At 47.2% G+C, this 24959-nt stretch overlaps 11 protein-coding genes across 11 annotated transcripts; 6 read left to right on the top strand and 5 right to left on the bottom strand.

The window, feature by feature from the left end:
* Positions 1–4737: 4737 nt before the first annotated feature.
* Positions 4738–5230, top strand: PPTG_23981 (hypothetical protein; the record flags this gene model as incomplete). The annotated part of the gene is made up of 3 exons (XM_008914554.1): positions 4738–4784; positions 4933–5081; positions 5190–5230. 3 exons carry the CDS (start codon positions 4738–4740, stop codon positions 5228–5230), a joined length of 237 nt encoding a protein of 78 aa, XP_008912802.1.
* Positions 5231–6192: 962 nt separating this feature from the next.
* PPTG_16971 (hypothetical protein) lies at positions 6193–6825 on the top strand (the record flags this gene model as incomplete). The annotated part of the gene is made up of 1 exon (XM_008914555.1): positions 6193–6825. The coding sequence occupies one exon, from the start codon at positions 6193–6195 to the stop codon at positions 6823–6825; it is 633 nt and encodes a 210-aa protein (XP_008912803.1).
* A 118-nt stretch (positions 6826–6943) lies between these two features.
* On the top strand, positions 6944–10408 carry PPTG_16972 (hypothetical protein). Its single transcript, XM_008914556.1, has one exon. It carries the CDS (start codon positions 6978–6980, stop codon positions 10362–10364), a length of 3387 nt encoding a protein of 1128 aa, XP_008912804.1. The 5' UTR covers positions 6944–6977; the 3' UTR covers positions 10365–10408.
* Positions 10409–11245: 837 nt separating this feature from the next.
* Positions 11246–11956, top strand: PPTG_16973 (hypothetical protein; the record flags this gene model as incomplete). Its single annotated transcript, XM_008914557.1, has 1 exon — positions 11246–11956. One exon carries the CDS (start codon positions 11246–11248, stop codon positions 11954–11956), a length of 711 nt encoding a protein of 236 aa, XP_008912805.1.
* Positions 11532–13711, bottom strand: PPTG_16974 (hypothetical protein). The gene is made up of 4 exons (XM_008914558.1): positions 12822–13711; positions 12683–12761; positions 12380–12612; positions 11532–12318 (listed from the first exon to the last, which is right to left on the bottom strand). Exons 1-4 carry the CDS (start codon positions 13653–13655, stop codon positions 11980–11982), a joined length of 1485 nt encoding a protein of 494 aa, XP_008912806.1. The 5' UTR covers positions 13656–13711; the 3' UTR covers positions 11532–11979.
* Positions 13712–13807: 96 nt separating this feature from the next.
* Positions 13808–14770, top strand: PPTG_23982 (hypothetical protein). The gene has a single exon (XM_008914559.1). The coding sequence runs from the start codon at positions 13892–13894 to the stop codon at positions 14579–14581; it is 690 nt and encodes a 229-aa protein (XP_008912807.1). The 5' UTR covers positions 13808–13891; the 3' UTR covers positions 14582–14770.
* Positions 14771–15170: 400 nt separating this feature from the next.
* Positions 15171–17599, bottom strand: PPTG_16976 (hypothetical protein; the record flags this gene model as incomplete). The annotated part of the gene is made up of 2 exons (XM_008914560.1): positions 15171–15212; positions 15797–17599. The coding sequence occupies 2 exons, from the start codon at positions 17597–17599 to the stop codon at positions 15171–15173; spliced, it is 1845 nt and encodes a 614-aa protein (XP_008912808.1).
* Positions 17600–20463: 2864 nt separating this feature from the next.
* Positions 20464–22019, bottom strand: PPTG_23983 (hypothetical protein; the record flags this gene model as incomplete). Its single annotated transcript, XM_008914561.1, has 1 exon — positions 20464–22019. One exon carries the CDS (start codon positions 22017–22019, stop codon positions 20499–20501), a length of 1521 nt encoding a protein of 506 aa, XP_008912809.1. The 3' UTR covers positions 20464–20498.
* A 29-nt stretch (positions 22020–22048) lies between these two features.
* Positions 22049–22366, bottom strand: PPTG_23984 (hypothetical protein; the record flags this gene model as incomplete). Its single annotated transcript, XM_008914562.1, has 1 exon — positions 22049–22366. The coding sequence occupies one exon, from the start codon at positions 22364–22366 to the stop codon at positions 22049–22051; it is 318 nt and encodes a 105-aa protein (XP_008912810.1).
* A 472-nt stretch (positions 22367–22838) lies between these two features.
* On the top strand, positions 22839–22931 carry PPTG_23985 (hypothetical protein; the record flags this gene model as incomplete). Its single annotated transcript, XM_008914563.1, has 1 exon — positions 22839–22931. The coding sequence occupies one exon, from the start codon at positions 22839–22841 to the stop codon at positions 22929–22931; it is 93 nt and encodes a 30-aa protein (XP_008912811.1).
* A 1402-nt stretch (positions 22932–24333) lies between these two features.
* Positions 24334–24905, bottom strand: PPTG_16978 (hypothetical protein). The gene has a single exon (XM_008914564.1). The coding sequence runs from the start codon at positions 24865–24867 to the stop codon at positions 24505–24507; it is 363 nt and encodes a 120-aa protein (XP_008912812.1). The 5' UTR covers positions 24868–24905; the 3' UTR covers positions 24334–24504.
* Between the last annotated feature and the right edge of the window lie 54 nt (positions 24906–24959).

Below are 24959 nucleotides of genomic sequence, written 5' to 3' on the forward strand. Positions count from 1 at the left end.
AGTAGACGCGAACCCCCTGTCGAACTTTATGTGTGAGAGCATTGCTTACTTTTTAAAAAATGTATTATCAACTAATTCCAGCAAGTTGACCGTTATGTTGCAGTCCTTCGGATTCTGTCGCGAACCTCGTTAGCCGTTGGCTTGGCGACTCGCCATCGTCTAACGCGACAAGCTAGAGATCTTCTGAGAAGGATTAAATACCCTCACCTGGGCCGAGTACGGTCGATCAATGCCTTCACAATGTCAATCAAAACCCGCAAGTTGAGATGGACTTCAAAAGGTAGCGAATTCCTTACCATTGCTTTCGTTATCAGCCTCTACGCAGTTAGTGTCATCGGTGAATTCTTTAATATAACCAAATCAACACCTTATTGTTGCCTAAATTATTTACGTCGACCTTGCCCACCACTCATTGGACGCACCATCCTGGGTGTGTCCTAAGGTGACGAAATACCGCGTCAGATTTGCAACAGCAGCGCTCGTTCTTGTCGACCTACAAAAGGTAGTACGTGTAATCAGATGCCCAACTCAGTAAGCACGCGTAATATACGTCGTGCATGATCTGAAGTAAGCAGGAAAAGTGTTATTTAAGTCTCTTGCAAAGATTTGGTTGAAGCTGTCTGAGAGTCGAAAAAAATTAGTACACGTCAAAAACGATTCTAGTCACCCCTTTGGTCAGGTAACTAATAAACCTTGGCAGGCATTTGTACGATATTTTCGGGTCCTTCTTTTGTTATGAAGTCCATGACATTCCAGGTAAGGGAATTACCTACACTGCTGAATTTCCCAGTGACCAAATTGTTCCAAAAGAAAGCAGCTATCAACACTAACTCCTTCTACATCGACTAGGACTTACTAAACGCAATGAACGTGATGCGACTAGTTAACATTTCATGGTATTGCCTAGCTCAGCAGGAGCAATCCTGGTTCAGTAGCAACTACCACGCTTCATTCGAGGCGAGCCACATTCAAACGAAACTATTTATGGTTGCTTGTGTCGATCGTGCAGACAATCTAGTGGTGTGTTATCGTTCTTTTTTGCGTACGTATATGGATCGCGCCATGGTTACAGGGAGCGCGTACGTCGTCAGCTAGTAGTTCCGTGGTCTCGATTCACTACAAACTTGTGTTGAGTGTAGGAGAGTATTACGATTGAGTTAGTACATTAGTTAGTACAAATAGTATTTACCGGTAAGTATTTATGCCGCGTGACCAAATTAACGTGATCAAACTTGCTTCTGACCTGTATTAAGTAACCGATAGTATATGTTACTGCTCAATCTCTTCAAATACCTTGACACGACAGCAATTCATGCGCCCGGAGAAATACCGCGACATGCTAACCGAAATCGCTTTCTTTAATACTTAATTAGCCCACTTAATAAGTACTCCCGCCACATTGACTAGCGTGCTTTTGACGAGATCCGTTTGACTCCAAGAATATTTATTGCTAAATACATTGGGTTGGGTTTGACATTGTCGTCATATACAATATAGGGCTGAGATGTTTGTCAGAAATAGTAAGAGGTAGGAGGGAAGGGCATTTTGGAAAACGCGTAATGTTATCGTGAGTATTTATACATGTACCTACGTTCGAGTTAAATGCTATCTCGATTGTTCTGGTTCGATTTAGTCCATGTTGAAGTTTTGCAACTCGGCTGGTTGAAGCAATCTTGGGATAGACCGTCCATCCCCCAGGTTTCGATCCCATTTTGCTACTAGAGTGTGCCGCCGTATATACTAGTAGTACTTGCCAAATGTAATTGCCTCTATTTGGCATGTGTATATTTCATCGCTAGGCACGCTTGTTTGTAGGTGAGTCAATGTCGCTACCAACAAGTTATTAGTATCTACGGTATGCCCATAACTATATAGTATCTAATTATGCTGTTGCTACAGGTACTAGCGGACTCGGCTGTAGTGTCTGTCTCCCGCGGCCATAATCAGCCATTTACGTGTAAACTTCTGAATCCTGAATCAGACATCAAGCAGAATTGTGTACTGTACGGACAGGCAAATTCAGTAAGATACAGTCGATCGACCCGAACGCATCACCGATTCTTTTTTTCTCTCTCTAGCGTGCACAGCAGATAACGTATTTCTACTTCAAGTAAGTGTTACGTGTAGAGAGAAGCAGTACATTATCCCTTAATGTCTTTAGTTGTTGCCTACGAGTCCCGCAGGCAAAAAAAAAATCCTGCTCCTTCGAACCTTTCCTTACTCCCGCTATGATAATATCGATGGATCTCACGCCACAGCTTGCCGATCATTTCCTAATCACCGACGGGGCAGAACGAGGCGGATATTGTGGAACCGTTGACCAAGTCCGGACAGTCTGGCGCTCGAACATGTAAGCGTTAAGGAGCACTGGATCCTGTACATATAATACAGGAGCATCCCTTGATGGCGGTCCCTACACTGTCAGTTCCCGAGGCGTTCCATCTCTCTGGTACGAGAATACTTCTGGTTGGCTACCCCATATGCGCGGGCACAGTCTACAGATTGAATCTACGGATACACTTAGATTATTATGTCCATTTTTACGGCTGTGTGAATATTGTGAGAAGGAACGTTAATATATATTGTATTAACTAGATGACCTTGACACAATTACATTGGTTATGCAGTTTCTGTAGAATACTGTAACTCGGCAAAGCCTACAATATGACCGCTAGTTTCTAACTGCCGCAGAAACTGCTGTTCAAGAGCAATACAACACTCTAGTATTGTACATGAGGACAATACAGTACTTGTATTGCTCTGAAAAGACAAAATATGGCAGTATATTTGAAATAATATCCAAAAACAGGTCTATTGGGCAACGTACTCAGACTACTTGACAAAACTGCGAGGGGAATGTAGCGGGTGTGGCTTGCATACATAGTTTTGAAGTGTGCTCCAAGGACCCCACCGTGTGCTTTAAGACGAATAATTGCATCGATTGTACACGCACAAGGACTGTAGTGAAAGCGCTGGCACCTACTACTAGATTGTCCTCGATTTAATTCCACTCTGCTTGATCTTATTCTATTCAGTAGATGTAAAACAAAAAAACTTAGAATAACGAAACCATTCTGGCAGAATACATGCATTCATTTAAAAATACTGGCCATTTTTACGTATTTTGTGGCATCATTCTTGTTAAATATGCAGTACATGCAAGTATTATTCGTTCTCAAGTTGGCAAGTAGAAGTAGCATTGCCTACTAGGGTCAGCTTAAGCTTCAGATGAACAACCCGTTAGTATTTTGCACTATCATCCTTGAGGCTACCACTAAAGTAACTTCCTTTATTCATTTGAAAAATTACGAAAGACTGATAGATAACATTATTTTTCTGGAGTCGAGATGACCTCGAGTCAGTATAAAAGATATATATATATATACTGTAAGTAGTCACACGGCTCAAACTTTTTCCATGTTTCACCGGTCAATAGGATTGCTGGATTTGTTTCTTCCCTGCGACTGAAAGTTACATGTACATGTAGTAACTGTAATGACTCATTTCTACATATTTACAGGTTAACGTTCCTTGAATCTGATTGGGTAGACAAACCTGCAACCAGCAAATCTACTAACCGTGAGAACCACTTCACATTACATTCTGAAGCCTCTCGCCTAGAGTTCCAGACGGACCGTCTATAGCTTCCCAAGAAGTACTGTACTTCAATTGTTTACAACTATCACAACCAGGTGCATCGTCTAACAACAATTCCTGGAAGGTAAATCAAAGAGGGCAGACCTGGTGCTCAACTATATTATTATTACCCAAGTCTTGAACAAAAAGCAGGTTCCCGCGCGTCATGACATTCACGACAGGAAAATGTTTGTAGTTATGTACATAATACAATTTATTACGTCATATACTATAATCCACAGGACCCAACCACTCGGCTCGTCTGGATGAAACCTGTTTCGCCATTTTTAACTTGTTACCAAAGAATTCATATCTTACTTGTTAATATCGTCAAGCTGTAATTGAACGACAATGGTCTTGTATTGTGTATGTATTGCAAAATACTCAAGAAAAGGTTCGCTCACAATTGCTGGTATAGGAGGGTGTGATTAAAATATCTTCTTTTCATTTCTCTCCCGATTTCCACTGTTATGCTCGTTGAGCGATGTATAATGGCTGTGGGCTAAAATAAAGTACTGTACAATATCGCGCATCAAAGTTGCACGAATTACTGTATGAGCGAAAAGAACCACGTACATTCTATAGTCTAACGGCAAATCTTGTTGCCGTAATAATGTCTATTTTACAATAGACATTATATAATGCTACATTGGCATGACGTTAATTTTTTGTCATGAAGACCATTGCTGTATTCATATTTAAATTAAATGTGTACTATCCTCTAAACTCTCGGTTGTTGTTGACCTTATTCAATGCGCGTATAGCTTTTTAACACGAGTCTTTTACCTTGGGCAAGGTACAGGCGGTCCAGCCGAGCATTATCGCAGGTAAATCAACATAAAGATGTGTGTTTTAGTACTGTGCATGCGCCTAATCACGCAATGGTCACTTACCCGACACGCCACGGGCGTCAGTCCATGTTGTCGTTGTTGAAACGGATGGCATAGCGATCTAGAGTTTAAGCTATTGGATCGTAATTGAAGTTTGCAGACCCGGATGGTTTTCTAGCTCTTGAATTCAGGAAGACACAGACACAAAATCTTTCACTCATCCAGTAGTCCGCTGGTCGTGGACTCGTCTAACATCAAACGTCTACTGCACATGAAGCAAGATTTTGGTGGACGGTATTCGTCCGGACCAGATATGCGGTAAGTGCAAATCTTCCGAGAAAACCAAAAGACGACAATGGTGCTCCTCACAGCCTGCAACTGCACACTTCAATTTGAGAAACACTGGATCCAGTTTGGATAGTGCTTGCTTGTATGTTCTCAAGTTGCAGATTGCAGACTGCGATAGCAAGATGTACCAGAGCTGTATGTTCAACGCGAGGACGACGTCAAAGCGGTTGTGCGTTGCTGCTGTCACTGGTCGTTCTGAAATGACGACCAAGCGACGGCAGCACCGCACATGTCGGACACAGGACGGGTCAGGATGGGCCGGTCTCAGTTTGTTGACAACAAATTGTTGCCACCTTGAAACACGATCCGCAGTGACCCTGCTATTAGTACGCTTACTAGGCAGTTAAAAGATACAGATTAATGTTTTTTTTGCAGTGACGTCCGGGGCATCCAAACATCGTGCTTTCTTACGGTGAATTACAGTGAGCTTGTCGTTTCTGTCGAGGACTCATCTTCTTGTTTCGATAACATGAAGTATTCCAGTACATAAATGTTTATTCGTACATGTATACATAAATTCGATGGATGAGACATCACACTGGGCCCGTCAAACGGCCACCAAAATCTGAATTACTATTCCTCGCCTTGGGTGAGGCGCAGCACGATATTCGCACCATAGTCGCATTTTTTTTTCTCTCCTGTCCTACAATAACAACGGTTCTCGCACCTGGCGAGTGCAATGCACGGAGTTCGGCACTGGGGCTTACCTCCGCCATTTCCGCGCTGGTTTGTTTTCGCTACACATGTACGCTCGCTCGCATCCGTGCGCTTGGTTGGTCATAGTGAAATCAATTCAAATGTTTAGGATATTCTAAAACATGTATGCCTTACCTCAAAGATTAACACCGGTATGTGAAGGATGACAAAGCTTACCGAACAAACTGGAAAGGATTGCAACGGTCGAAACCCCCATAGTTCGCGGATATAAAGCAAGGTAGACTGGTGTATAGTCATTTTAAACGAGCACAACTTTACAATGGTGCTTTCAGTACTTGCATACTACAACGTATTTTTAGTAAAGTGGACTACGATCGATCCAGTTAAAGAAGAATGGACTAGCGAATATACTTCAATCATAAATCAGCTCCTGCAATTGCAAGTGCATCTCCACAATACAGGATACCAAAAGGCTGGTGTGATAAAGAGCGTTGGACTGAATGATCACTTAGCTCACGCAACCTCATATCCGCGGTCACTGTTGTTCGATCCTCAACAGTTCCACCACTAAAATAGACCCTCATCGTCTGCATAAGAATTGTAGACGGTGTACGGCAACGCTTTCTAATCACCTACTCGAAGCATAGCCACTGTCTCGCTCGGAGTGTTACCCTGGATCCTCCATTCAACAATCTGCACTACAGTCATCACAGAGCCGACAATGGGTAACTTCCGTTCTCAGTACGATAAGTGTCTACGTCGACACCCATTGCTGACCAAGATGGCTACATCCTCGGTGTTCTTTGGACTGGGTGATCGCCTCGCTCAGCGAGTGGAAAAGATCGGCAAGACCGACGAAGAGCTAGAAGAAATGGAAAATACCGTCGAGAAATCCCGAGTACTAAGCGAGAGCTCAGCGAAGACTGTCCGTATGATGGTCTGGGGTGGCTTGCTGTTGAGCCCCATGGTCCACTCTTGGCACAACCTCATGGAGCGAGTATTCGTCGGAACGGGGAAGACGGTCGTGGCCAAGAAAGTACTGGCGGATATGGTGTTTATAGCACCGCAGATGCCGATCTGGTATCTCACGAGCACGGGGCTTATGGCCGGTAAACCTCTTGGACAGGCGTTGGATGAAGCGATCGAGAAACAACCAGTCATGCTCATGGCTAACTACATGGTGTGGCCCACCGTCAATTTCATCTCCTTCAGCTACGTGCCGCTACACTACCGACTCCTGGTCGGCAACGTCGTCAATCTCGGCTGGTCATCATTTCTCTCCTACATGGCAAACAACCCAGCACCGACATTGCCGTACTTGCCAGCAATTTGCTTGAACAGATTTTTGTTGTAGATTTTAAAGCAAATTTTGTTATAAATGAAATAAAAAGTTGATAATTGCCATCAACATTACTCACCTTCGTGCAACATTTCAATCCCGTCCAAACTGATCACGATTTCAATCGGTTGGTGGCCAACAGTGTCAAAGGTTGCAACACCCGAGCCATGGCGTCGACGTCCGAGCTGCGTAAGGCTCTGTCCAAGTACGCGCTGCCCAGCGACAATGAGCTGCGTCACCTGCGTGCCGCAGACCCCACGACGTCCTACCGCGCGTCCTTCTTCCGCTTGCAGATCGACGAGCTACTCGCCGCAACAGGCCGCAAACCCAGCGCCAAGGTGTCCTCGGGTCTGCAAAATCTGCTGTTCCAAGTGAAGGAGATCCTGCAGAACCTGCAGGACCAGCAGGTCACTCAGGACGCTCTCCAGGCGCGTGGTCTATTAGTACGCAACCACATTAAGCGCAAGGAGATCGTCCTGCCCTTCCAGCGTCCTGCACGTCTGGACATCGTCGGCAGTTATATCCTGCAGACTATGGCCTACGCAGGCAAAAAGAGCGGCGAGTACGGAGTGTTAACCATCGACCTGGCCGTCGAGATGCCGCAGGACTGCTTTTTACCCAAAGACTTCAGTAATTACCGGTATTTCGACAAACGTAACCTGTATTTAGGCGTGCTGGCGTCGGAGTTACAGGGGTACACCGAGCTGTTCAACCAAGTTACGCTTCAAGCCTGGAACGGCGAGTATGAGAAGCCTGTAGCCATGTTGAAAGTCAACTCGGAGTACCTTACCGAGCACGGTATGAAGGGCACAAAGGTGCATATCCGGGTGATCCCCGTAGTAACGACGGAGCTGTTTAAACTGGCAAAACTAGTACCGTCGAGGAATAACGTCAAGCACGAGCCCAGTATGACAGAACAGGAGATGAAGCAGTGCAGGACGCCCATGTACAACAATTCGATTCTGGAGGATATGCTGTTACGCCAACATACACGCGAGCTCCATGCGGCGCTGAAAGAAGCACCACAGCTGTCAGAGGCCTGTGTTCTGGCCAAAGTGTGGCTGAGACAGAGGGGATTCCACAAGGCTATGGACTCTGTTAACGGCTTCTTGGTGTCCATGTTGCTGCTGTATTTGTACCAGAAGAAGAGGATTAGTGCTCAGACCCCGTCAGATCAGATGTTCAAGGTGTTGGTGCAGTTTATCGCCGTGCACAGGCTGGAGAATGAGCCGCTACAGTTCCCACCGAACGAGACCGGAGTCGTACTTACAACGGAGGGGTTGCAGACGTTCCGGAAGGCTTTTGACCTGGTGTTCCTGGACTCTTCTGGTCGGTTGAATCTCTTCGGTCGTGTGTCCAAGAGTGCGTGGAGAGAGCTTCAAAATGCTGCCAATGAATCGGTCAAGTTGGTGCAGCACTGCACGATGGACGACTTCCGGGCGCTGTTTATCAAGAAGAACGAGTTCTGGACGCGATACGACCAGTACTACTGGTTCCCTGCCCCTTGTCCAGTGGATGATGCCGATGAAGACACGTACACTTTACAGGAGAAGCGAGTGATCAACGATATGGGTTTAGAGAGGTTTTGGCTGCGTAAGCTGGAGTCCGTGCTGTCTCAAGCGCTGACGGACCGTGTGAGTCTCGTGCGACCTGTTACCGAGGACGACGCGGAGTGGAATATGCAGGATAACTCGTTGCCGATGCAGCGTAAGGTGGCGCTTGGATTGCGGATTAACTCGGATAACGCACTACGGATCGTCGACAAAGGCCCGTCAGCAGACGACAAAGTGGCGAGCACTCAGTTCCGTCAGTTCTGGCGTGGCAAATCCGAGTTGCGGCGCTTTAAGGACGGCGCTATCATCGAAGCTGTGGTGTGGGAAGGTATCGGCACGGAGAACCGACACAGAGTGCTGGATGCCATCGTGAACTTCATCATCCCAGCTCACTGTCCTCAGCTCACGCCGTCGCAGATCAAGACGTCGAATGCTGCGTTATACTCGGCACTGGACGTCGAGGAACCAGCAGCTTTGAAAACCAAGACGTCGAACGCTTCTTTCGAGTCTACAATGAACTCGGTGTCCAAGTTGTGGGTCATTTTCAACAACTTCGCCAAGACACTGCGAGATTTGGACTCGCTGCCGCTCAAGGTGTCGGATGTGCTGCCAGTGCACCCTGCGTTCCGCTACACTAGTCTGTTCCCAGTCCAGCCTCATCCGTTGGCTTACTCGAAGGGCGAGAAGATCGACGCTGCGCCCATGGCTCACGTTAACACCGTTCTGGAACCTCTGGTGTTACATGTCAAGTTCGAACGCTCATCCGCTTGGCCGAGCGAGAAGAAGGCGCTGATGCACGCCAAGACCGGATTCTACGTGCACATCGGTCACGAACTCCAGTCGCGTCTGAATCTGCGCTGTGAAGTGGCGAAAGACTGCGTGGATGTATTCATCAGTGGCTACGTTTTCCGTCTAGTTATCCGTAGCGAGAAGGAGCTGAGTGTCGTGACTGGTGCTGCTGGAGTCAAGAAGCTTGCGATCGTTCACTCTCCTGAATACGTGATGGCTAAACGGGAGGCTGACTACGTGTCCAAGCACGCGAGTACGGTGCATGCGCTACATACGAAAAACACGGCATACGGCCCCACTGTTCGGCTTGTACAGCGATGGCTGGCTGACAAGGCGCTGAGCAACGTGTTGGCTATTGAAGCAGTGGAACTGCTGGTGGCCGACGTGTTCCTGTCTAGTGCTTCAACGTCCTCTCCTCACTCGGTTCTGTCGAGTTTCCTCCGGTTTTTAAAGCGTGTTGCGAGTTTCGACTGGCAGAATGTGCCGTTTATTGTGGATCTGAACAGTTCGTTGGACGATGCCAAGCGTCGAGAGATCCTCAAGCGCTTCGACGCGTCCAGTACAAGTCCGTCTACCCATCCTGCGATGTTCATTGCTACTGATTATGAAGATATGGACTGTTTGTCAAGCTGGACGCGGTTTACGCCGGACAAGGTGGTTGTGCAGCGTCTGGTTTCTTTGGCCCAGGCTTCGTACGGCGTGTTGGTGCATTGGCTGGCCTCTGGCGCGTCGTCTTCGGGATGGAAAACCGCCTTCTCCTCGTCTAGAATGGAATTCGACGCGATGCTCCAGCTGGCCACTGAGAACCTCCCGACCAAGAGGATTCGCGTCGATGGAGACAAGAAACACCCGTTTGTTGCGCCCGTGTACAAGAACATGGATATGACTGCCGTTCCAGTCATGATCGGGTTCGATCCTGTGCACGAGTTACTGCAGGATCTGCAGCGAGTGTTCGGCCACTTGGCTTTCTTCTTTGTTAACGGCGTCGAGACGACGGAGATCCTGATTACTTGGAAGCCGCAAGCTTTCCTGCCAACCAAGTTCCGAGCTATCACAGCGAATTACCAGATGCCACTACCCACCTCAGCTGAGGATGAGGACTCGACACGGTGCTTTGCTGTACCGAACATTTTTGAGATCCTGTCAGACATGCAGAGCATCAGCCATGGAATGGTTGTTGGTGTCGCGCTGCAGCCTTTCGAGAGTTCATAGACTAAAGGGACAATATAGATGCATTTGGTTGTTTGAAACTCTACTGAAGTGTTTTTAAATGTGCAGTACGAAGACCAAATTCAAGTTAATTTAACCCCTTCGGTACCCAACGTAGCCGTAACTCTAATCTAAATTGTCGTACAGCTGCTGCGTAACGCTACGTGTGCACTGATGCCATCGGTATTGCTGCCAGCAATACTGGGTACGCATAGCATTAGCTTTGTTCTTCGCGTAATGTTGTCACCTTGTTCTGCGTTATCCGGCAGCTTGGAATTATTTCTTCATATTTTTTAAGAACACTTTTTCAAGCATATTTTGACTTTTTTTTTCAAACAACTTTACGCACTGCACCAACATACCTAACTATTTTTTTTGGAACAAACATACCTTTATCTTACTAACAGGATTAAGGAGACGTGACTACTACTATCTGCTGGAGCTGGTCAGATTATCAGAGGCGAATGGATCTACAATTCCGACAGCGACCACCCCCCGGACTTCCTGTGGCTGCCGAAGCGAGGCCTGCATCCGACAGCGACCACCCCCCGGACTTCCTGTGGCTGCCGAAGCGAGGCCTGCATCCGATACGGTAACAAACATCGGACTGAGCTATGCCGACGTGGGTATGCTGCTGAAGAAGTCGGCCGCTTGTTCGGCTTAATCTGGATCATCGCTCCTTTCTTCGTTGGTTATCATTCGAGTATGGGTGCTTTTAGAACAGCTAGTGCATCGGCTCTTAGCGTAAGAGTTAATTAAGGCAGCAATGTGAATTCTGTCATTATTCCATCCCTTACGTTCCTGATTCCTGATCCCAAACCGTTAGATTGATGTTCAAATTTAGGATCGCACGCTTTCTTCACTGTTAAAGACGACGGAAGAGCATGGAGCGGTTGCGAGCTGCGTTTGACGAAGTCGTGGAGATCGTCAAGTCTGCGCTAGAAGGTGAGCCCAAGACGCCTGCAGAGATTCTACTGGACGAACATCTTCCCGTCGAAGAGAACGTTCTATCCTCTTTGGTGACGAAGAATCAGCAAACGACGGGTATTCCGACCTCCGTTATGAACGAACTGGCGTCACGCACACACAACGTCGTAGATTGTCCCTGCATTCAAGCTCGGATCTGGGAGATCCTCATTGATCACCAAGAGAACCCAATTTTACTGAAAAAGGCGCTAAATCTGCTGCAATATTTACTGATTAACGGTTCTCAAGAAGTTCTCAAGGACACTCGATCGCCTGCCCGAGCTTCATTCCTGTTAGAGCTGGCAACAGAATACAACAAGTACGAGTTCGAACAGTACGAGTTCAGCCAGAACCTAGACATTGGTGCAGGTGTACGCAAGACAGCGACGGAGATCAATACGCTGCTTGAAGATGACGACGCTCTGCTTGAAGCACGTCAAAAAGCAGGAAAACTGCACCAAAACCTGTCGTCACGAGGCCTACGCAGTGCATACCCGACATCAAGAGCAAACGATAATCCATCGCGGCCTCCTACGTACACTGACACGTATTCGTACGGCTCAAGACTTGACGATATTGCGTCGAGATTCGTGACGCACCCATCCGATTCAGAGGACGAGAAGAGCTAGAAGTGCGTAATTTATTCTGCAGTTTACTTGGTTGATAAAACTCGGAGATACACCATGTCGTATTGGTTGCGGTCGAACTCGCACTTGTCAATCTCTTTTGAGATTCTACTTAGTATTTGTTTGCGTTGTTCACAGGCTTGACTGTCCTTAGCGACGGGTACTAGAGTTTTTGCAGTTTCGAAGCACGCCAGAGCTTTCTCGTAATTGTGCAGTACATGATGAAGCTGACCCATGCGAAAATGAGTTATCACCTGGTTGTTATCATGCTGAAGTGCTTGCTCGCAGTGATACAAACCCTTGGTATAGTTTCGCTGCATCTCGAGGTAGCCGCTCGCAATGTTCAAATGGCACGAGATCTTGAGCTAAAAGAACAGTTTAAAACATCAGAACATATGTGTACGATGCTGAAGAATAAAGACGCACCTCTCTGAGAACAGGAGATATTTGGTCTTCGTTTGTAGAGCTGAATTCTGGCCGTGCTCGCAGTATTTCCAGACAGCCTAGCACAACTTGATATTTCGTTGTTGAGTAGTCGAAGAAGTTCTCGACAGCTAAGACGTTGGCCTCTTCAAACGTCCATTGGATTCGTTCAAGCATCTCTTTAAACGTTCGGCCTTCAGTCAAGTCAGATACCGCTCTTTTGATCGTATCGTTGTCTGTCTCCACGTAAGATAAAGCGACAGCGTTAAGTTCTGCTATTTAACCGCATAAGTTGTAGAAACGTACCATCAGCAGCATCACCTTGAGTCAGCAGCCTGATCTTCACTCGTTCCAAAGAATCCTTTCCGTTTTTGTGCTCAGAATCCTGTTCAACAAAGTATTAGACTAACAGAACAAAAACAACTGCAGTATATATTTTACTAACCAAGGTGTTGATCCGGTTGTAGTGCAACATGGCCAGCAATGGTGCGTTCATCTGTTCAAACGCTTCACCTCTCTTCAGCCACGCCGTAAGGTGCAAATCATCTCGTATCAGCACTTCTTTATATGCCTCGGTTGCTGCTGCCAGCCTTCCTTCTTCCAGATCACAAGAGCCAATCCCCATGTACACGTCCTTGTAGAACATCTTTATAATAGCCATCAGGTCGTTCGCTTTGGGCAGTGGAGCGTCAGTCTTTTTCTTCTCTTCGTGACTGCAATTTCTACCACATGAGTGGTCTTCCTTGTCCCCATGCTTGCAGTCGTGACTCTTATCGCTTTGATTCGTCTTAAGAGGCTCCTTGTTGAGTAATTTAACCTGTTCTTGCTCTGCCTTGAGCAGCTCTGGAGCCAGCTCTTCCAGTTTCTTAATAGAAGCTAGGGCCTTCTCAAATAGTGGCTTGGCTTGCTTGTTATCAGCTCTATCTCCTAGACGTCGGTTCTCCAGAATCTGTTGCAGTAGCTCGTGCTTCTGATTAAAGAGAGAGGCTTGAGTCTGCAGCTTCTCAGCTTTATCAGCTTCTACGCTATCATTTGCATCCTCTCTGCGGCCCTTACGCACTCGCTTCTTGGCCTTAAGAGCCGCTACTGCGGCTTGTGCCGATAGGATATCCGCCGACTGCTGCGCCGCTTGCGTGGCCGAAGTCTCGACGCTCTCTTTGGCCTGCAACTGTTTGCGCTGCTGTTTCTGCTGCTCCTCGCGCTGCTCCAACTCATCCACGCGTTCCAGCTCCTTCTCCACGTCGAACTTGGCCCAGGCTGCATACGACGCGCTGCTCATCGTACCAGGCACGACGAAATGATCTACTTGGAAGTACCTAGGTACTGAAATAGTACGTGACGCGTACTGAAATCGGTATTTTACAAGAATTCTTGTAAATTACTTTTTTTTCATATTCGCAACGCTATGAGCAAGATACTTTTTTCATACTAGGCATTTCTCAAAGCAAACAAAGCAAGCTAACTTATGAGAGTGTATGACTCCAGACATAGTCATAGCCTCCTCCATAAAAAAAAATGGAGGGAGGGACTAGTGGGCCAACACACTATTCTTTTTCTTACTGTTCCTGCTTGGGCTGGCTACTGGGAGGCATTGTCGACGATCTTGCTGGCCACAGCCTTGGTCACATCCTTGCCGATGTCGCGGGCCACACCGCTGATGTCCGAGATGACAGCTCCGCTACTGGAAACAGCCTCCTTCATGGCACGGTCAATGCGAGACTCCTGAGACTTGAGGAAGGGCGCCAGGAAGTGCATGTAGAGGAACGACGCACCAAGAGTGGAGGGCATGAACAGCCACAGCAGGAAGCCGAGCTTGAAGGCGTAGTAGAAGGGGATCCAGTACAGCAGGAAGTCGGCAAAGATCTCGACGAGGTTGAAGCAGGCGTACACGACCCAGTACGTGAGCCACTGCACGTCGTCCTTCTTGTCGTCCGTCTCGATGGCCTTGAACGAGCAGTAGGCAGGGTACACGAAGCCCACGAGGTTGCAGATGAGTCCAGCGCCGAAGCCCACGAGCAACAGCAGCAGAACCAGAGCCGCGCCGCCCGCCACCAGGTACAGCTTCTCCACGCCCGTGGCGTCCTGCGCCTGCTGCAGCACCGGGAACTTCTCCAGGTCCTTGGCCCACTTGTCCATGTACACTTGCACCTTCTCCATTCCTTCTTCTTCTCCGGGTTCTTCACTTGGGTTCGGGAGTATGCGTGAGCCTTTTTCGAGAGTGACTACTGGCTGGACCAGGATCGGTTGTCTCGGTTTGGAACCCCAAACCGTTGAGAACACGGGTGATTTTCGGACCACCCACGATGACAAAACACCCCGTTTTGATGCTCTATTATTGGTATATTTGAGAATTAAACACATCTGGATTATAAAAGCAATGGGATTGATGCCTGGCATTTGCTTCGACCTACTGATCGTGGGTGTTGGGAACTGATATTTGCAGAAACATGACGTGACGGAGGTTTGCTGTGACGAGCCCCAGCTTTGATTTTCTAGCTGCGGAGTTGAGTTTGCCTACTAAAATCAAGTACAGCCGAGCGGGGAAGCTCGTGAAACATAAAACAGTGATGACAACCATCTGGCAAGGAGCTCCGTCTTATTTTCGTTTCCAAGGTGTATTATGTTTGACAGGCTGAAGCGAGATTGAATTTTGATGGAACCACGAGCTGTAAAGCAAGTTAACCGCGCATGGAGGAGTACACACATTATTATCCATAGGTTTCATGGTGGAGAGTGGCTGCTAGAGTCTAATAATGAGGCACTGGTTGCACTTCCAGTTTTGAGAGATGGCAGATCAGACTGCTTGATTGCGCAGGTTCATTGCGTCTCGCAGGTTCTGAGCATTCTGCGCGTCATACCATGACGCGCCGGCGTCAAAACTTCGTTCGAGTTTACCCGTCACTAAAGCGAGTGCATGTGGACATAGCTTTTTGAAAAAAGTGCGCATTGATTTCGGACCACTTTTGATCTTTTTTTATTATGGTGGGCCACAAGCAGTCAAGGCAAGAACTTTTTTTTCAATAAAAAAAAGATCAAAAGTGGGCCGACACCAATGCACACTTTTTCGACACAAAGTACTTTTTTGGTGTCTAAATTTCAAGATTCTGTCTGTACTTGGATGGCATTCAGACGAAAAAAAAAAACATAAAAATTTGATGTCCATGAGGAAGCGTTTCACTAGGAAGGTTGGCATGCTCCAAGATCGAGTCTTGAGGGAATAAGCTGATGGACTAGAAAACTACAAAGCAAAAGGCAGAACCGGATAGCAAGGGCACAGAGCGAAAGGAAAACGAGCGATAACACTAAAACGGAAGAAAGGAAATCAAAATCTAAGCCTAGGACGAGGCTGCAACCATGATACACAAATGTAAGTTCATTGTTCAATTATTTGACCTGATACTAACTGACATTTAGCTTTACCTGTAGCTCTAGATGACCTCCTTCAGATGCGTGAGGTACCCACAGAAGAAGGGAACCTCCTCCTGTGCCTGGAAGACCCAGGAAGCCTGGACGCCAGCGATCCATGTACAATGTCCTACCAGCTAATCTTGCGACATTGGATAACCACTGGGCACTGCCTCCAGCTTTGACGTCAACTTCATCTATCTTGTCACCGCCAGACATGATATTCACCGTCACATCTTTCGTGTCTGTGCTTTTGAAGTCGACGATAACTGCTCCATCGCCTTTGCGTTTCCAGGACATTGTACTATTCTTAAAAGCCCGTTGAATCATGGTCAAGCCAAGCGTCTTAGGATCCGTACCATCGTCGATTTCGCCCATAAAATTTGTAGGTCCACAGATTGTCTGGAGGTACGTTGCGATAAGACCCATAACTCCGATCATATCGAAACCGGTGACAGCGATAGAGATGAGAACCTTTCCGAATGCTTGGTACATGAAGTAATTTCCATCCTCGTCGGAGCCATTCTTGCTCTTACCCTTCGAAACGAGATCTTCGATCATGCCACTGAAAGCCGTGCGAATCTTTTCACGCGTCTTGTAAGCTGTTGCTTCGTCGGACTCCTCAATCAACTGCTCCATGCAGTTGTTGGTGACGATAGCGATGTCAGACCTCACAAGTTGGGTGTCCTGCATTTTCAGGCGCAGATTGTCTTCCGAGATGCCGGGGTTGTCGATTTTCAGTTGATTTACGGTTCGCCACGTACGATCGGTCAGTGACCTCAGATCGTATCCACAGGTTGACTTGGACTTCATCGCGTCACTTAATGTGCCAATCTCAGTCTCGTTGATCGAGTTCGCGGCTTCTGTAAAGTTGGCGCCAATAAGGAAAGCCTTGAACCGGGACCAACTCGAAATGAGGGATTCCTTATACCCAATAGCATTCAGTAGGATCCAGTTGATTGTCGAAAGCATGCGGCCGGAGACATCTAGCGTCCGGGGTGGAGGTTTGCCCGAGCAAAGGTACATAGCCATCGGTAAATCTGTGACCACGTTGTGCGATTGATACAGAATGTTCAAAATCTTTTCGGTCGAGGCTGTCGGATCCGTGGTCTTGATGTTACGGATATAACGAAAAATGGATCTCATCGTGCCAATCATGATGTTGACACAGTCGAAAGCGAATCGCACGCTCTCCGCCACTTGCCACAGTTTCAGAAAGGCGCCAACAGAAGCAATAGCCAAAGCCGAGTTTCCGATGGCACCGATCTTGTTGAGTGTGTCCATCATGCAGTCGTCGTTCTGACGGATACACTGCATTCCACATTCTACAGGGTAGGCAATTGGACACTCGGCCCAGCATGTATTGGTGGCCTCGTTGCGGTCAAAGTTGGTTGGACAAGTGTCCATGATGTGAGCTTCACGGTAGCACGCACCGTCTGGAGACACGGGTCGGGGCCCGACCCAATTTCGATATTCCGAGGTTACTGAGCTCGTCGCCTCCGTTACTTTGGGTATTGTTAAATCCAGTTTGTCGGTGTAAGCATCGATGGCAGCGCTGGACGACGTAGCTGATACCAGGGCTTTCGCGCTTGCCTCGTCCAAAGACAAGTAGAGTGACGAAGAAGACTCAGATGTTCCTATTATTGATACTGTAGCAGATAAGTCTGAAGATCCTGATGAGCTTGGCGATGTTACTTTAGCTGGGGTTGGTGTCGAGCTGCCATCGTCGTCGTTCCAGAAGGTCCAGTCGATTGCGAAAGTATTTACCAGGCTTGCAGCCACAACCAAGACGACGAGAATTCTTCTGTGTTGAGTCATGACGCCTCCCCGGAGGGAAAAGTTTTAATCGTGAGCCGCGAATCTTCACGAAGCGTGGCAAACTCGAACTGTTCAATTGTCCGGTGCTGGACTCCAGCCTGGAGGCCTTGGCTGCGATGGTGACAACGAATGTGACTCAATTTGAGCCACTTGTAGCCACCCTGTCCAAGCGGACATCACGTACTTCAAGTTCGAGGATTGTGAATACGGTTTATTACAAATTAATGAATCAAGTGGTTGTACATAATAAAGTTAGGATTAGGATCCACGACGGGATTGGCTTGACAGAAAAAGAAACGCATGGTTGGGAACCTGCCTGCAAGCAATGGTTGCAGGCAGCAATACAGTACGTTTACGCCAGGTTAAGTTACCCTTAGTCTAAACATGCTAAGATTCACATGTTTTACTTGTACTTACTGTTAGATAACAAACGAAGAGTTTAGACTCTAAAAACTAAAAAAATGTAGACTCTAAACTCTTCGTTTGTTATAAGTAAAACATGTACTGGAGTAACTAAACTTTAGAGCAGCAGATAACGATCCAATCGAGCCGGGGCTCTCATGTGTTTTAATATGACCGTTGTAAACGTACTTTTGGTTCTTCTCGTATATTAGAAGTCGCGAATATCCAATATTTATCGGAAATGCCTTATCAGGAATCGACGACGGCTGGAGATGAAAGATTTAGCACTGGTTGGAGCAGTTAGGTATTTCGTATTATGATATTTTCTGGATGTTGAGTTTCATTAATGCTCCATAAATTCAGTTTTCAAACGGTGCTTAAATTGTAAACCAGGAAACAAAACTTGTGGAGCTCAGACTGCAGTATTTGCTAAGCACACGAAATGTGGCGAAATGAGAGAAGTTGTACGAGACCGACAGAACTCTAGGCTGCCTATCGCAGATTGGGTTGCTGGATAATACCCATAGGAATGTAAACGTATTATGGTCAAAATACGCTACAAGCCTGAACAGTATCTCGCCCGTTAACTGTGATGATATAAATTAAGTTCGCACTAGGAACTTAACATGTACTGTGGACAGTACTAGTTCTTCTGAGCGCATTTTTGGCAAATTCAGTACTCTAGTACTGGATAATGGAAATTACTCGTGAGATAAGTACTAGTACATCTTGTGATAGAGGTTGTTGTATCGCGTCTGGTGGTCATCTTGTGACTTGTGAGTCCATTGAAACGCGTGAAATCGATGACCGCTGAGAGAGTTACACGTGCATGTACTGTAGCACCGAGGCCTTGTATGAAATAATACGGCAACAGCAAATTTCAACCGCTGTGAGATCAATTCCAAAAGTGGAACTAGTACAACAGGATACAATCCGGGTTACTGTTCTGATATAGAGCTAGGCACTACTATTACTACAAGAGCTGTAGTCATGTATTAATAGTATTTCGTTGTGCTTCAAAGTATACAGTACCGCCGCCTTTGCTAACCGAATTGTTGGGTTGTTCAGGTGTGTAGAATTGCGAATTGCTGTCAACTTGAAGTGTCCGCCGGACGGACAAATCTCTGCGCAAAGCTTTGTCCGTACAGTGTTTGATACTTCCGGAATGTCAATGGTCTACTGCTACATGTACCGGTGCGAAGTGGCAATCTGATCAGCGGAGTAGCTTACAACACAGCGATTGTATAGTACTACAGACGATCCCCTCGGTAGTCATAGCGTTGATAGCCCCAATTTATTCCTGTCTAAGGGTATTCCTATCCATGAATGTACCACAAAATTGGATCCGAGTACATTTACACCTTGAAACAGTGCACAAAAACTTACTAACGGAGACGATTGATACTGGCGTTTCGCCCTGTTTTGCTAGACTATTGCCAGGTTCGACTCACCACACCAAGTTACCCTCCTCTCTAGCCCAGCCAGTCCCCCCTCACACTCACCAACACTCAACGACTCGTGTACAAAAATGCTAGCACCATACTGACGTTCCTGTAATAACTTGGCCCAAACAGAGCAAGATTCATGGGCTAGCAGAATCTACGGTCTTCCTCTAGTTTCATGACCTGGCAGCTATTAATGCGCAGCAAGCGCTGGACTAATCGTCTAAGACCTTCACTCCTACTTCAACCAAACGACCATCATTCCTACCGCTAGACGCCGCAAACACACCACCACATAAGTATTCTACAATGTCGGAAGCGGAGAAGGACAGCGTGGTTGCCTTATTTTTGCGCAACTGGTCGTCTTCAGAGGAGGACAGCAAAGACCACAGCGACGACATTGCTGTTGGTGATGCTCAGGCGATGACTCCAGCTTCCCTTAGCACCCCTAGATCCCGCATCGTGTCTTGATCCCCGATTCCGCACTCAAACGCGCTCTCAGGTGCAAAATACAAAGCACAATCGCTCTTAACGCGTTTCACTTTGCACTGCAATTTGCCTGCCATGGACATGCAGAAACGTGCGGAAGGTTCGATGCAAAGTGTCTGCAAACTGCAAGCCGCAAAGGCGGAAATCCTACAAACACTCACAAAAACGACATGTAACACCCAAATCGTCCTCAGGGCACTCAGGCAAGAGAAGGGCAGGTAATAATCGCCCATCGTACGGTCCTTTCAAATATGCTAACAGAATTTAAACAGATATGAAGGGCCTGCATTCTCAAAATTTCTCCGTCCAGTCACCCCCCCCCCCCCAATCCACCGTGCTGCTGGTGCTCGCTGCCTCCGCCGTGTCGTGCTGCTGATTCTCGTCGTCCGTGCTGCTGGTGTCTGCCGCCTCCGCCGTGTCCTGCCGTTGCTCGTCCATGCTACTGGCCTACAAACGCGCCGTATGTATTAGCGCACGGGACTCACTTCACTGTCAATAAAAGGTATGCTCAAAAACAATTATGCAGTGTTATTGCTCGTAACAAATTTATTAACCAGTGCTTTATCTTATTCTATCTGTAGCGCTGGAGCATTGAAGCAAGGGCGACCAGGAAGCCCACCGACGTAGGCACCTTGACGCTTGTGTGGCCCACGGTATACGAGTCTCTCACGCTTGCCCATTGCGTGAACGCCACAGACGTGCTTTGCCAGCAATGTGTGGATGCATGCCGCAAACTTCATCCAGTAACGACACGGACCCGTCCAAGACAGTGTGTTCACAGGCCAGCCACCTTCGGGCATCCCCTCAATCTCCATTCTGACTGTCTGCTCACCGAGCTGGGCCGTGACTGGAAGCGCCTTGCGGGAACGCTTTGCCTCAGGGTCGAAGACACGAGGTACTTGGCGAGAGAAAACCCGGACAACATCGATTGCAGAGTCGCTTCCACCTTCCTGGGCATTGCTAAGCAGAAATGCAATTGAGTTGTGGCGACATTGCAGCTCCAACAACATTCCGGCTTTCCTCATTGCACTAGCGCCTCGAACAAGGGTAACACTTGGTGCTAGGTCCACAGCAAATGATCTGGAAGTGGTGCTTTCGTGTGTGCAGCATGCCATTAGCTGACGCAGCAGGGAGCCCATTTTTATCCTTACACGCAGCGTGTAATCGGGTTTGAGGGACGCGTTAAACGTTTCAACGGGGTTATTCGTCACAGCAAATGCTGGATGAGTATGGAACACCTGCCATCTCCAAAATCGATGGGTTAACCATTGTTGCTTAAAATATTCCTTGAAGCTCTCGAGGCCCGGGTGCAGCGCCCAGTCGTTCAAGATTCGTGTTTTGGCTTCTTCATACTCCAACTCACCGGCGGCAAAGTGCAAGTCATGGACACCACTAGTCACTACAGTGTAGAGAGAATGGTGAAGCTTCCTAGTCTTCTCATGCACTTTTGCAGCTACACAGTAAAAGCACATGAGCACTTCAACTTCGTAATCAGCTCCGAGAACACGGACAACGGCATTGTATTGAGCGTCGTCTGCGCCACCCATCGCAAATCGGACAGCTAATTGCTTACCGGTCACTTGAGAGTAGACCTTCCGAAGAGCCATTAACGCCTCAGAAAAATGAATTTCTTTCCTTTGTGAAGACACAAAAATTGCCATAAGATGAAACTTTCGGCAACAGTCTGTAATGCCTACGACAAACACAGGGTAGTCCACGTGGTTGCATTTGAACGTTGCGTCCATGTGCACGACAAAAGTCGCAGGATTCCGATCTGCCTGGCGTAGTAGTTTCTTCGATGACACCCCCACCAAAAACGGGTTCTCATCAGCTCCCGACCCAACGTACGGTCTACCATCTTCCTCCGTTCTCCACGTGAATGAAAATGCATCGAAATCTTGCTCTTGGCCTGTAAAGGCTGTTTCTCGTACCATACGCCTCAAGCCGTCGAGGTAGTCATTAGCCCCAACGGTTTCGGAAAGAAAACGTTGCACGACCTTAAGTTGCGGCAACGTATGGGGACCAAGGTAAAACTTTCTCATTAATCCGGTGCGGATACGCGCTGGCTTTAGTCCTTGGTCGGCCATCTCGTGAGCAAAATTTTGCATTGCTCGAGTCATGCGGGGTGGCCGAGGCGATCGGCGTGTACTACGTGCGAGCCTACCTTGGAGAGATCAAGAAGATCTTGTTGCTCGCATTTAAGCAGCTTTCCGCGCCACTCGCATCGAGCATACAGCATTGCAGCCCTACACTCGTCGCATGCACAGCGCAACAGGCGCTTTCTCGTGTTGTGGGACGTAGCGTTGGTGCAGACCGTGCATGGAACATGGTCGCTCTTTGCAATTTTGAAGCTTTTAAACGACACCAGAAGTAGGTCGATGTCTTCCTGGTTCAGTCCGACAGCGAGTTCAGCCCAGGGTAGGGCATGAGGCATAGTTTGACGGTGGAGAGGGGGGGGTGTAGCTGCGTGAAGTCTTTAGAAGTGAGCCTCTGTCGGCCAACGCATTTGCCTCCTTTGTAGCGTGTTATTGGTTAAAACAGTGCAATTGGTGTGTTTTGATTAAGTACTGAATAAATGGCTATAATAATAGAGGATTTCAGTGTCAGTACAGACACTTGGAGTGCTGTCAAACTCTATTCGGTACTATTAATTGTCCAAATATGCAAAAGGAGGGGTTTACGGTGCTAGTAGTGTAGTGTGAGTGGTGTATAATTTTCTTAGGTGTTTTGAGGACGTTCTCGCCGCAGAGTGCTCTTAACCCCTCTATTGCTGGCAATTGCTGAACCGATGAAGCCTATCCTTTTTACCACTTTGGACGAGACTCGAGCTTAACGATCACAGAGAAGGGTTTTGCCTTCAGTCAAATTGCCTTATCCACGACGGTGACAACCTTCTTGTCGAGTTTATGATGGCGCACCGCGTGCCGCAAATTGTGGCCAACTGCGAGACCGAAGGTGAGGTGACTGCAAAGCGCTTCGCAGCGGAAAGGACGGTTTGACTGCAACAAACTCGAGGTTTGCGGCAGCGAACTGATCTTTACATCTTCAAGGCCGCCCACTAAGTTCGCAGCACGTTTTATGCTGCATTTTGGCTGCAAAAGTGCAAAGTGCAAAGTGCTCTTAACTGCTCCAATAACGCTCTTGTGTAGTTATGACTGTTCCCATTATTAAGTACCCCAGAATAAGAATATTTGACTTCAAATGTATTCCAATTTACGATTGAGGGGTGAGAGGGAATAATATCTTGGGTTTGTATGTGACTGGTCAACAAGAACCGCCAATTTATTGCTATTGAGGGAGTATTCCAACCCTACGGATTACTACCGAGGGAGTCGTCTGTACATACTAGTATTGTGAGTTTTACTCAGAATTTCCATGCGCGGTTCTTTGAATGAACCGCCCCCAAATCGCCCAGCGTATACATCTCCGTATACTGTCCCTTTTAAGTACGAAATAAGATCTTGACATGTGGCAAGAACAGGCTTGGTGGGTTCTACTAATGACTTGGATTTGTAAGTGAGCGATTGTCCTCCCATGACTCAAACAGACCCAAATCGGCAAATTTGGACGGAACTTACAATAGTGTATAGCATCCGGATGCTGCATCCCAACGGTAATAGTAACACAGGATTGCTGTTCACCAATTTCGGAACGACCTAACGCAGAATACATGTAAAACGAGCGAACGTACTGGGCCTTAATACTAGTACCTGGTATGGCTCGACTGTATTAATACCAACGTCGTTATACTACGCAGTGCCTCGTTGCAGGACAGTGTAAATTACACTGTGTAGTATGTTGCTACAAACTGTGTTTCCAGACGTTTGGACACGCAATGAGGGGGATTCTTTTTTCTACACAATAATCCCAGCTAAAGCAAATTGGTATTACACTAAAGAGAGCAGACTTTCACGAGCATTGTGAGTCCTAGCGTCTAGCAACACATTCCCTATTAGAACGCGCAATGGGTTTGGAGGTCTTCTTTTTGTTATAATAAAAACCTATTTGCATTTATTTTCTTCACCTTGTCGCATGTAGTAGTGGATTTTGGTGCGTACACCTGTGCTCGTATTTGCGCAAATTTGTATTATTTAATTATACATATGAAAAACTTTAAAACCAAGCCAAATACTGACCGTACTTTCATCCACAAAAACAAAATACAACTCATGTTGTGAAAATGTCCGTGAAATACAAGTAAAAACAGATTACATGTATTGAGTTAGAAGCAACCAGGACATGCACTGCATGTACGTGTACGAAACTTCAAGACGTTCAGTATCAGAATGATGAAGACCTGGTCTGTAGCACAGTACCAAGAGCTCAGTGTGTCTATAGCACGGTATCAAGAACACAGTGTGGCAGTCGGGCTGGAAACACTGGAAGCTGGACTTCGAGATCCTAGTGACATCGCTAGTTGATATTACTTGACGTAAGATGCTTCACCTGAATGTATTAATACGGATTAACATGTCAAAAAGATTTGACCACGGGCATGGTCGAAGGGTTTCTAATTTTCAGGGCATCGTAAGCATGATTTACTACTCGGCTTTCTCGTTCGATGCCAGGAGCTCAGAAGTCCGAGCAGCGGCCTTTGCGCTCCCAGTCTCCGAACCTTGTGGGTTCCTTGAGTTTACCGCCACGCGTCGGCCCGCCATATTCAGCCCCTGATGGTCCAATAGCCACCGTTTCCTCTGCGTCGTCGTCATCCAAATCTTCCAAGTCATCCAAATCGTTGCTCACGGGAGCGGCTGGGGTATTCGTGATGTGCGGCTTGCCGCTCGGGTGCAGCGCCACAAAATTCGCATCCCCGGAGCCACCAGAAAAAAGGCGCACCTGGGCGGTTGCTTTAGACACCGTCACAGTCGTCGGCATCGACGCGAGCGCGCGCCTCGAGCCCGCCGCCAAACACACCACTCGTCGCAGCAACATCATAATTCGCGGAATTTGTTCTGAATAACGTACATTCGTGTTCCTCACATCAAAATATTAACACCACATCAAATTCCACAAAATTATATGTATAC

Source organism: Phytophthora parasitica (assembly GCF_000247585.1).
Source record: "Phytophthora parasitica INRA-310 unplaced genomic scaffold supercont2.61, whole genome shotgun sequence".
NCBI lineage: Eukaryota > Oomycota > Peronosporomycetes > Peronosporales > Peronosporaceae > Phytophthora > Phytophthora nicotianae.